Source organism: Myotis daubentonii, chromosome 11 (assembly GCF_963259705.1).
Source record: "Myotis daubentonii chromosome 11, mMyoDau2.1, whole genome shotgun sequence".
In the NCBI taxonomy this organism is placed as follows: domain Eukaryota; kingdom Metazoa; phylum Chordata; class Mammalia; order Chiroptera; family Vespertilionidae; genus Myotis; species Myotis daubentonii.
In genome coordinates this window covers 44,409,506-44,422,437 of record NC_081850.1, presented here as the reverse complement: position 1 = coordinate 44,422,437, position 12,932 = coordinate 44,409,506, and the positions used below count along the sequence as shown (strand labels likewise).

The following is a 12,932-nucleotide window of genomic DNA, read 5'->3' as shown; positions in this document are numbered from 1 at the left end:
CCGCCCAGCGCAGGGAGTAGGGGAGCCTCGGCGGCGGCGGCGAAGGCGCGGGGGGCGAGGCGGGCCGCCCGTGGCCGGGGAAGGAAGCCCGGGCGTCTGAGCGAGGCCGGGCGCGGCGGCCTTTCCTCGCGCGCCCCCCGAACCAGCGCCCGTGGCCACCTCCCGCGCCTGCCTGGCTCCAGCCGGCGGTCCCAGCCGTCGCTCCTGCCGCACCCCCGGCCCTGGCCGCGGCCCCCGCGGCCGTTCCCGGAGCTCGTCCCGGACGCGCGCCCGGGCGGCGGGGTCTCGGCGGCCACCGCTGCCTCGGGGGAGCGAGGGCGGGAGGGTGTGTGTGCGCGCGTGTGAGCAGGGGGTGCCGGCGGGGCTGCAGGGGAGGCACTTGGAAGAATGACTCTGGAGTCCATCATGGCGTGCTGCCTGAGCGAGGAGGCCAAGGAAGCCCGGCGGATCAACGACGAGATCGAGCGGCAGCTCCGCAGGGACAAGCGGGACGCCCGCCGGGAGCTCAAGCTGCTGCTGCTCGGTGAGTACCTCCCGGGGCCGGCGGCCGCGGGCCCTCCCGCCGGTTGACGCCCCCCACTTGCCACCCCGGGGCTCTCGGGGCAGCTGCCCCCAGTGGCCTCCACCTCTGGAGCTCGGGGCTGGTCATTACCCTCCCCCGGCGCGTCCCCGGCCCCTACCCGCACTCGTTCGGGCGCGCGCGCGGTTGCACAGACAGACAGACACACGCACACACACACGCGCGCGCACTCGCGCACGCAGAGGGGTCGGGCTGCCCAGCCTAGGGCCTCGGCTTGTGCCTTCGGGTATCCCTGAGCGCCGTGCATTCGGGGTGCGCCTTTATCTGCTGTGAATCAGCTAAATGGCAAATCGCTTGGTGGGGCATACGTGCGGGGGTGGGAAGGTGGGCAGAGGGGTTGAACTTCCAGTGTCGTGGCCATCGTGCCCCGTGGGATGGTGGAGTGGGGAGCTGTGTGTGCGTGTGTGTGTGTGGCCCCGGGGTGCCAGCGGAGCCAGGGCATGTTGGAGGATGGCGTGTGGCGGGTGGCCTATGTGCATCCATTATCAGTGTGTCTGGGGTCCGGAGAGAAGGGTGGAACACAGAGGACAGACTCGCGACTGGATTCTCCTAGGAGTGATGATGAGGGCGCCCAGTGGTTGTCCCTCCAAAGAAAGGAGGCTTATGTGTTGGAGGGCGGAGGAGGGGGGGGGGCAAGGCCAGATGTGTCACGCAAGTGCTGTTCGCTAGCCACCTGACCACTGAAAGGAGGGACCCCCAGAAGAGTTTCTTGACCAGTGGATGGTGGCAGGCATGTTTCTCGTCTGCATCCTTCTTTCCTGATTAAGAAGAGGGACAGGGGAGCGCTGTGCTGTGTGGTTGTTGACAGCGACTGGTATCTTTTGTTTAATGAGACAACCCAGATGTAGGCCTGAATTCACAATAATTACTACTGAAAACCAGTGTAGCCTCTCAATTACGCTCATGGAAACAAATAGAAACCTTTTGTTCAAAACGGACAACATTTTAGTATCTCGGGAATCTGGGCTAGAAGCAAAACGAGAAGTGCACAGCAAAAATTTCCCTTTAATCTCTTAAACAAAACACATAACTCAACATTCTTCCTTAACACCAAGTTAGCAAGAAAATGTTGGTTCTCAATTAGGAATTCTATTGATTATTTATCTCTGAGAGAATGTTCAGAACCAACGATCAGGGTTCACATTCAAGCCAGTGTGACATAACTGAACTATTGTGGTAGGAAGAGCAAACAGCTTTGCAGTTACAGGCCTGAAAAATGTCTGCACTTGTGTCCAGTATATTTGCATGTATAATAAATACGTTTCTCAGACATTTCTGGAAGAAAATATTGTATTGTCAGTTGGGATTTGAGAAACAGGCGTTTTCTTTCTTATCTTGAGCATTCCATCTCTTGGTTCAAGGACCCAGTTGCCTTTTGGACTGAACTGCTTATGTGCTGGATCACTTACAAGCAGAAACAAAATATAATGATCACAAATAGTTACCGGTGGTTACTTCACATGCCTTGCTTTATGTCTTCATTGTGAAACCAGATTAGATAAATGTGCACGTTCATAAAGAACAGAAAGCCAAGGGCTGGGTAAAAGAGTGGGCTTTAGGAAATGAAGCCAGGGGTGGGGAGATGCAATGGGAAGATGAAGATCCTTTTATTTTCATTTTGGGCTATGTCTAATGGCTGAAAATGCTTTCTGAATTCGTGCAGTTGAGAAGCAAATAGGGCAAGAGAGATGTATAGGGTGTTTATGTGCAGAATTGAGGAAAAAGCATTTATTTTAGAGACACTTAAGAACGGTTTTCTTTTTCTTCTTCCCCATTTACAGTCTTTACTTGTTTCTGTTTAGCTTCACATCAGTCGGTTGAGGTCTCTCAAGCCATCCCTGTTGCCTGAAATGTGACAGCTCTGGGTTCCTAGCAGCTGAGTTAGAGCCCAGTGGGTTTGTCTGTCGGAGGGCCCAGGTTTCTATGTCTAGGGAGGAATTTGGGGGAAGTATATATATAGGGATGCTTCATTACATACTGTGTATTTAGATAACATACTGTGCTTTAAAAAATGAACTTGGAGGCATAAAAAAAAATTAAACCAGTTTTTCTGCTAAAGTGGTGGTAGTGTGGAGAATTCCGCCCCCACCCCCTTACTAGATACTTGAGAAGGGTTTAATATGGTCCCACCCCAGCCCCCAACTGTGGCCTATTAGAAGTGGTAGAAAGCTATGACTTTCATTTAGCACCTATATTCATTAGTAACGTTTAAAAATTATACAACTTTCTGTTAGAAATAGGATGCCTAGACATCATGTAAGATTTGCTACAGTTTCATATTCTAGGTATGTTGTTTTGTAACGTAACTTCTGCAGTACCTATGCTATTTATATAGTAAATGCTATATACTAAATGTAGGTTTGCGTGCACGTGTGTGTGTGTGTGTGTGTGTGTATGTGTGTGTGTGATCGATTTCATGATTTTCTTCTCTCCAGGAGAGAAATGAACAAGGTTGATATTAACAAGGGATGGTATTGGGAGAGGTTTCTTTTGAGAACTTTGGACCTGCTGCTTTCATGAGTTTAGTTATTCCTTCATTTTTTTAAAATGATACCTATCCAAAGGAGGTTATAGGATATATTATTTCACAGTTTAAAGAGTCACCAATATTTTTAACTAGTTTATTTAAATTGAGGAATCACCCTTATATTGAAATAAAAATCATGACACAATTTTAATGCAAATAGATTTATTTGGCAGGAGACCCTTGCATTTGTTCACATAACCATTAAATTTTATAAGTTAACAACATGGAGAAATTAGAAAGGGAAATAGTGGTTACCTACCAAGATGAAAGGCTGGCAGTAAAATTAGGGCTATTTTGATTCATACTCAGCAATTATTCCAGAATGTTCCAAATTGTGCAGTAGTTACATATTTTGATTTTTTTATTCTTTTCAAAAAATGAACCCAGAAATCTACCACCATAAAATATATTTAATATTTAATTATTTTCTTGTTTCCTTAAATGTAATCATTTATATCTGTGTTTATTTTCTTTGACATCTTTGAAAACTTTGTATTCAACACATGTGTGCAAGGGGATACTTTAACTCATTGAAATGTTTCTATACTTTCTTGGTATGCAGTATGTTATATTTCCTTTAATTGATTAATATTCATGAATATTGATAACTAAATATTTCTATTGGTGGTACATAGGACACACTATAAAACATCAGCATCTTTAATTCTATATAAAAGAAGTGGCTTTGAGTGTCTGCTTCTAGTCACAGATATTTATGCTGGAATTGTTTTTTTGATTCCTTGAAGATACATTCTTTTTCGTACCTGTTCTGATTTTACATGCTTTTGAAATCTTTACTCCTCAGATCTTAATCATTAAATATGAAGATTTAGAAAACATTTTTGTATATTGGGTTCCACCGTTTGAAATCATGCATAATTTGGGCCAGTCTTAGGTGGAAGAATATATGCTCTCAGTCTTCTAAATGAATTACATTTGCAATTTTCTTCCTATTCTAGACTGGAGGCTTATAAAGGTAGGGATTGTGTCTGTATTGGTTTCTTTTAAATCCCAGTTTCTAAGATAGTATCAAACTTATAGAACGCTCTTAATTAGTATTTGTTGAATAAGTAAATTTATTTATAACCTTCCTGATAGAAATTGGGACCATAAAATAATGAATAAATTATAGAGACATGGGGATATGCAGTGTTTTCAATCTGTGGCAGATAAATTCATGGTTGTTTTTTAAAAACAAAATTGTATGTATCTCTTTGAGCCAATTGAATACAAACGCATTCCAGGATAGGAAGTGTTAATGTACAATGTAACATCACATATCAAACCCGTGTGTTACAGTATTGTGCTGGGGGCATTTGGCAAGATAACAGCCATGCTTTAAGTATGAAAGTTTAAAGGAAAAAGAAAAAAGAAACGATCCCATGTCTTTTTTTTTTTTTTTATTGTGTAGAAGTTAGTTTAACATTATCAGCTTTTTGCCATTCACTTTTCTCCATGACACACTCATCAGGATACAGGTGATGACTGTACAGATTTTTAAGATTTACTTGTCAGTGACATGAGGAGAACCACATTGTTGAATGTAGAATTTTGGCAATTGCAGGTAGAACATTTTAAATTTGAGAGGTATACATTTGTACTGAAAACTGCACAGAGCAAGAAGGGACATAGAAGGCTAGGAGTGCTCTGAATGGAAAATTTAGATTATATGGAGAGTTCATTCACACAGGTCTGCATGCAAACCCTCCCTCCTGCCCCTCGGTAGGGTTCACTGGAGAGAGGAGAATGGGGATGTTGATTGCCTGAATTAACCTAGAGGTTAGTGGTTGTCTAGGATGGCCACTCAGAACCACAGAATGAAAGTACCCTTCTAAGCAGCCCTAATAACAGCATCTCCCAGTAAATACCAAAATATGGTGTTTATGAGGCTGCTTTAACACCACACCAGTCTTATTTTTGGTACTCTTTGAGCTTTCAAGTGTTGAGTATGTTTCTAAATGTCAGGATTTATTTGGACTCATTTCCTCTTCCATCATCTTTTATTTTTTTTTTTGAAAAAAGTGCTTATAGTTTATATCTGAAAAGTGAAGTGGGAGCATCCCTCATACAAATCAAAATGGTAGCTGACTTTTAACAAAGCCTTTCAAAGTAAGATTTTTGCATTGAATCATGTGAATTCCTTGTCTAGAGCTGCCATAGTAGCTGTCAATCCTGTACTTACGTTATTTCTTCGGATGGGAACCTTGACACAAATTAAAACCCTACTGAACGGTGAAATCATCCCATGTACCTCTCTTCCAATATTTTTACGTACGTTTGGAAAGGAGAACCGGAAGAATAATTTAGTGGCCGTTTTGTTTATTACAAATACATTTGATAGCCTCTTTTTCATTAAAAACAACAACAACAAAACACCACCAAACCCAGTCACACTTTCTAAGAGGTGGCTTAGGCTCGGTTTTTAGAGACGCCTATGAAATGTAGGTATTGTTTTTATGACAGATGCATTTGTAAGGACCTGAGACCGTTTTTTTGCAGTTGTGAGGCTGCCTGCTATGCTAACCTTAGCAGAAAAAGGAACAGATTTTTCCTTCATGATCCCGGCAAACTTATACTTGAAAGGAAATGAAGATGGTTGCCCGAGGGTGATTTTATTCCAGCATTTACATTAATTTTTCTTTAAGGAGAGGTTATCCATTCTGTTGACATTAATGGAAGTGTTGACCGGATATTGTAGAGGGAAAACAGGGAGCCCAAAGGATACATCTTGGAAGAGAGAAGCCATTTTAAGAAGGTTAGGATTGCTTTCTCCCCAAGATCGGGGAGGGAATCTGTTTCCTCCAGACCTTCTGTCTTGGGTTGAGGGGAATACAAGTGTTTGTAGCAACAAATCTAATGTCTAACTTCCTAGTTGAACAGGAGGGCAGTGACATTCTTCAAAGGGAAACTTTTATCATGGCTTGTCAAGGCAATGTTAAGATCTTTGCAGAATTAATCCCAGAGAAGTGCGAAATAGCAATAGAAGGTAAAATGTGTGATTGTTGGTAATTAAGTCTGTGGCAATCACTGACTGCAGTAAACAGTGAATGTTTTGTCTTGTTCTGCCGCATGGAGTAACATTAAAGAAAGCGCTATTATCAGGCCCAAACACTATTTTGTGTGAACAGCTGTTACTAATAAAATTATAGGAAGTTGTTCGACAATCACCTTTGATTTGTTACGTTACCGATATGTACAAATCTGTCTGATTTCTCAGCTAACATGCAGTAAAAAGGGAAAAAAAGGATCTAAACATGCTGTTGAAAATGAGTTCATAAATCCTCGGTGGTCATGAATCTGGACTTGACAAACAAAAGCAAACATCCATATTGTGATGCCTGGAACCGAAAACTGAATTTGCTAAATAGCTCTGGGGTTAACCCTTATGCCTAGCCATAGTTTTGGAAATCAATGCAGAATATTTTGTTAAAAGCCTTCATGGCTCAATTTTAAGAACACAATGAGTAATATTATTTAAAAGTAAAGTTATGAAGAGTTTTCAAATATTCAACAAACACTTGCCAGTTATTAGAACATAAACATTTCCTCTAAATTTTATTATTATTATTTTTTTAAACCAGGCATACCATAAGAAACCTGCATCTAGAATGCTGGTCAAATGAACAGATATTAAGCACCTATTTGGTGCAAGATCATGGGCTATATGAGACACTCCTTATTTCTTATTTGCCAACAGGAAAGGCTACAAGCACTTTTCACATTTCTTGTTGTTTCACAGTTGACGCCCTCGGACTGACATGTCCTTCTGAGTATTATTATCCTTCCTGGCTTTGGCTTTTCTATTGGCTCTTGATACAAAGAAAAAGACAAAATAATCTGAAGGCCATTGTAGAAGCTTTCCGGGGATTACACAACTGGGGAAGCAGATGATTTGAGAATTTGAACTCCTGAGTTATATGTGTATGATTTCCTTGGAGTGGTTCACTTCCACACCCCCCCCCCCCCCCCGCCTTAACTGTGAGAAACTATTAATGACCACTTACCCTAAATTGGTAGCTCTCTGGGGGCAAAGATAGTGGCTGTTGTTTCTTTGTACCTCAGTGTAGCACAATGTCCGGCTGGGTTTACAAATATTCTGTTGTCAGTAATTGGAGGCCTATGGGCATCAGAGGGTGGGGGCAGGTGGGCAGCTGGATTCCCAGTTGGAAGAAGGGAATTTAAACTTCCTGCTTTCTTCTAATGGGTACCATCCATATGCTCTCCATTTGCCCCCCCTCCCCCTTTGCTGTTTTGTGGGCCACCTGGGGCACAGTAAAAGGAATTCTGTTTTAAAGACGAAATGGAAATCCTCTTTGTCTCCTGCTTGCTTCTCATTCATTCTCCAGGGAGAATGATTCATTTGAACATTTTTATATTGTTTCGGGTTGAAAAGGCAATAGCGTTTATCAAGCAGTTTGAATGGAAATCGGTTACACACAAAAGTCCTTTGAAATTTGAAAATTCCATGCACCTTTATTACAAGATTAATCTTGGATTGTGAACAGTTTATTGCTTTAGAAACAAAATAGTTGTTTCAAGAAAGTGTATAATGGGTTGTGGTGTGGTTAGGAGCTAGAATGTTATTAGTGCCATTGTATTGCTGACACCTCACAGATGGGAACAATAATTGACCCACAGATTAAAGAAAAAGAGCTGGAGTGAGACTTTTTGGCTCTGTGGCAGGAAGTGAATAGTGATGTTAGGAAGATATTCATGTCTATTTCTAAGAGATAGCCTCATGTTTTTCCTTTTGGAGACCCAAAATCATGACAGATAATTGCCTCTTCCAGAATTTGACTTGTTTTTTTTTTAATTGCCATCACTTGCTAAAAAAATTGAAATATATATATATATATATATATATATATATATATATATATGGCTTTTTTATGTTTTAAAAACTTTTTTCATCTCTTTTGTTTTTCTTGTTTCTTTTTTATGTTTTTTTTCGCTGAAGTGGCAGCAGGGTGGTATATGGTGACACGTATTTGCTGATGACTGTTTCTGAGGGACATACCTCAGCGTCTTACCCACTCATTACTCAGTCTTCTTGTTTGCTGCAGCACCCCTTCTATGTGAATACTACCCACCCATTTACTCTCTCATCATAGCTTCCTTAAACAGATGCTAGGAGGGGTTCCTTGGATCCTGTGGTGTGCACATTTCTTTAAGATTTAGGGAACTTCTTAGTGGGTACTACTTTCAAACATCATGTGGATGAACTGGTGAGAGGGAAGTTGGGGGCTTTAATACATTGAAAGAAAGACACTTGTGCTTTTGGGAAATGATTAACTTTCTTTAGCAACACTTGAGTCTGCAAAACAAAGAATGCTGTCATTAAATAAAATGTTATTCTCCTTCCTTTTCTGTAGGATGGGTAGGACTGGGACTTGAGCTTGTTCATGACTACCAGCAGGGAGTTAGTGAGCCCTGCTAGGTGACCTATCCTGGGCCACTGGATTTCAAAATAGGATGTAGCACATTTGTTAGAAGGGGAGAAAGTGCTGAGGCCTGTGTTGAGCAATAGTGAAGGTTCCTCATTTAATGATTTGAAAGTCCCCATCTCAGTGACTTGAGAGCCTTAAAACATGTAATTGTGTTTTCATGCAGATAGGGAGGAAGATATCAGCCTGGATCTTTGCTTTTGTTGTACCCCATCAATCTGAGTGTTGTTGTTTTTTTTTTAAGGTAAAGATAGAATGATTCCTCCTCCTTCTCCTCTTCCTCCTTCTTGTTAATCCTCACCTGAGAATATGTTTTCATTGATTTCAGAGAGAGTGGAAGGGAGGGAAGGGGGGAGAAGAGAGAGAGAAAGGGAGGGAGAGAGAAGCATCAATGTGAGAGACACTGATTGGTTTTGCCTACCCCCATGCGCCCCAACCGGGCCTGGTATCGAACCTGCAACCCAGGTATGGGCCCTAGACTGGGAAGTGCCCTTGACCTGGAATGGAGCACAACCTTTCATTGGGTGGGCAGATGCTCTATCCACTGTGCAACACCGGCCAGGGCCCAATACTGTTGTCTTGCCATATGAATTGATATTTTAGGGCCTACCCTTTTCAGAGCTACTACATTATATCATACATTTTTTTTTTTTTCGGCAGATGGCAAAGACAGTTTTCCTCTTGTCCTAAAGAGCTGACCCATTTCCTGTGACTTGTTCTAATAATACAGGATGACTTTAATTCTTGTTTCTGGTTTGCCCTTCAAAGAATGCCAGGGTAGTTGTTAAGCGTTTAACTCTTGTCGCTATGTTGTGATACATATTTTTGAAAATTGGTAAATCCTGCAAAAACAGTGGCAGACTGGCTTTGTGAAAGTTTATTTGGCTAAATAATTAAACACTCCTTATGACTCTGCATAGTGGTTTAGGTATGTTTTTTCTAAAACCTGTAACTGAAAGACGGTCAAGTACTCCTGCTCTACCTCTCTCTATTGTTTGTTCCTTTACTGTTTCTATGGAAACTTGTAGAATGAAGAGATTGCACCAAATCTAAGGGCCATTTGAACTTTGGAACGCACCCTGCTTCCCTTCTGTAGCTTTGGCCATTGTGGCCAATCTCTGCTCAGACTCACTCCTGGATGAGGGGCCTGGGCCCCCGCCCTCCCCAGAAGTGATGGGATGTCTAAGGAGGCATTGCCAGGGCTGATGGCCTCCTCCTGGCCTCCCTCACTCGCTTCTTTTTCCCTTTGGGAGTAACTCTGGTGTTTCGCAGGCAGCTCCCAGCTCCCTGGGGAAGAGCTGTGAGGAGAAGGCATCTGTGTTGCCCCTCCTGCTGCCTGGCATGCTGCTGATAGTTTCACTGCCTTCCCAGGGAATGGTATCACACGCCTGCTGTCCTATCAGCATGGGTCCCTCGCTTCCTGCAGGAAGGGCAACATCCTGGGGCGCACAGGGGTGGAGCCCAGAGGCTCAGTGTTCACTCCTCGCTCTGGCCTGGGAGTTTTCTTAGACACCCTGAGGCAGCTACCTGTGACTCACCATTACTTTTTATTTATTATTTTATTTTAATTTTTTTGCTTCATTGGGTTTTAAGCAATGCTTTACATTTGCTTACAAAGAATTTCTGTGCCCAGGCTATTTCTGCCAGTTTCAGTGAGAGCAGGTTGGCCATTTGGGCCTGGGCACTGCCAGTGTCTCATACCCCTCATTGGAGCACATTTGGGGGACGGGGGGACTGCTGCATATTTGCAGCAGGTAGATCCTTTTTCCAGGGCCTTCCAGAAAAGATTTAGAATTAACCCTTGGATGGACCATTTGTGTCCATTTCTTCATTTATTACTGTGTGTGTTTTTCTTGGGGCTTTCATTGAAACCAGAAAAACAGATAATGTTGAACAAATTCATAACATGAACTAAGGAATTTCATGCTTTTTTTGTTTGAAAATCTAGATTATCTATCTATCTATCTATCTATCTATCTATCTATCTATCTATCATCTATCTATCTATCTATCTATCTATCTATCTATCTATCTATCTATCGCTGTGGCCTCTGAACTGTCTTCAGTTGTCATGGCTATGGTCAGAGAAACTTTAAGAAAGCAACTTCTGCCCTAGCTGGTTTGGCTCAGTGAATAGAGTGTCGGGCTGCAGACTGAAGGGTCCCGATTCAATTCCAGTTAAAGGCACATGACTGGGTTGTGGGCTCAATCCCCAGTAGGGGGCATGTAGGAGGCAGCGGTCAGTGATTCTCTCTCATCATTGATGTTTCTCTCTCTCTTTCCCTCTCCCTTCCTCTCTGAAATCAGTAAAGAAATATATATTAAAGAAAAGAAAACAACTTCCTGTCTCTTTTATAAAATATTTTTTATTTTATTTTATTTTTTTAAAGTTTGGTTTTTGTTTTTGTTTTTTTTTTAAAGTGATTTTTGGAGAGAGAGGAAGGGAGAGAGAGGTAGAAACATTGATGAGAAAGAAACATCATGAATCGGCTGCTTCCTGTATGCCACCTACTGGGTATTGAGTCTACAACCTTGGGCATGTGCCCTGACTGGGAATCGAACCAGTGACCGCTTTGTTCATGGGTTGACGCTTAACAGCTGAGTCACACCGGCTGGGCTCTTTTTAAAAAAGAAATTTTAAAAAATTTTACTGAGTTTAGAGATAGATAGATAGATAGATAGATAGATAGATAGATAGATTTGTTGTTCCACTTATTCATGCATTCACTGGTTGATTTCCGTATGTGCCCTGACTGGGGATTGAACCCACAAACTTGGCGAGTCCGGACAGCGCTCTAATGAACTGAGCTACCTTGTCAGGGCTTCGGTGTCTCTTGTCTGCATTCTAGAGAAGGGGCTCTATGACCAAAGAAGGAACAGCTAGACTCTCAACCTGCTCTTTCTGAAAGAGCTACACTGTTATAAGACCCAGTTCTATGGGAGGAGTCAGGCAGGTGTTTGGCATTCTTTGACCCCTACTTTGCTCTTGGCACATGGCCTTCTCATTATCTTATCGGCTTCAGGCTTATTTCCTTGATTTCAGATTGGGAGATGGACAGGTGCAGGGGAAACACACAGTCACAGGTGAAGGAGAGTCATGGGGATCTAGTGGGCCTTGGCAGGGCCGAGGGTGTTGTTCTAGTAAGTTGGTGCAGCCAGGTCTTCACTAAAGGAGAGGTGCCCTGCATGTCGGCCTGGTGTCTTTGGTCAGGAAGAGCCAGGCAATGCAGCTTCCTCTCGTCAGCTCCACTGCCCTGCTGCATTTCTTTATCATTATCACATCTACCCTGCCCTTCCTCTTCCTCTCCCGTAGCTTGAGTTGGGAGATGAGCAAGTGTAGAAGCCTGGGTTGTATGGGAGGAGTTTTGTTGCATTGCACTCTCCTGTCCTTTTGTTCCTCAAGGTGGTTAGATAGACTAAGCCCAGATATCATGTCAAGCAGTGTCCTGAAAACCCCTTCACATAATAAAAAGAAAATTTACAACATGATTCCATTGACACTGCTCCGCCGCCCCCCCCCCCCGCCCCCCCCCCCCCCCCGTCCCCCGCCCCACGTCAGTTCTTTAAGGCGGGAGAAATGCATCTATTACTGGATTGAGAACTCTGTTAATCTGGTGATAAGTTATTAGAATGTCTCTGGAAAGATTCTTGTCTAGGAAGTCTGCTTCCACCTGGCTGGCTTCTTCCTACAATAGAGCGCCTTTCAGTTGCCCAAGGCAATGAGTAGATAAGTAGTATCATGAGATATTCTTGCCAAGTGGAGTCATACCCAGGTGGAGTATGTAATACAGGCATACTTTGGAGATATTGTGGGTTTGATTCCAGGTCAGCACAATAAGGGAGTTTGGCTGGTGGAGGGTCTTGCCTTCAATTTGTAAAAAAAAAAAAAAAAAAAAAAAAGCAACACTATGAAGCACAATAAAGCAAAGTGCAATAAAACAAGGTTTAGAAGTAGTTTGTAATTTTTAGCTGAGGAAGACCCCTCTCTATTGGTTGTGTTCTGTAAGGGAGCTGTACGCTTCCTGGGCTATTACATCCAAACCCAGGGGTTGGACTCTTCTCAGATTAGTCAAGGTCCCTAAAGCCTACTTCCAATTATGAACATTCAAAATTGGCTACATTTGTTTATAATAGAATTGACTCAAGAAAATTTCTTGTCTCATAATGTAGGCAAGTATATTTTGAATAATTTGAATAATTCTGAATAATTTGAGAGTACTGAAATAAAAGATACTTGAAATCAATCTCAGTTTTTATTCCCAAACACTTCCTAATGGGTCAAAAACTAATGAATTACCATAATACTAGCTCCTCTGGGAGCTAAGCTTGGGTCAGACTAGGATTCTGCAGATGCAAGGGCCTTGATGTGTTCAAGGCCTAA

General features: G+C 42.7%; 1 protein-coding gene across 1 annotated transcript in view; it reads left to right on the top strand.

Moving 5' to 3' along the window:
• Positions 1 to 386: 386 nt before the first annotated feature.
• The window catches only part of LOC132212019 (guanine nucleotide-binding protein G(q) subunit alpha), a 260,920-nt gene continuing 248,374 nt past the window's right edge, over positions 387 to 12,932 (top strand). The window contains exon 1 of the mRNA XM_059656972.1: positions 387 to 523. Within this exon, the coding sequence (XP_059512955.1) occupies positions 388 to 523 (136 nt within the window). The 5' untranslated portion in view covers position 387. The remainder of the gene's footprint in view (positions 524 to 12,932) is intronic.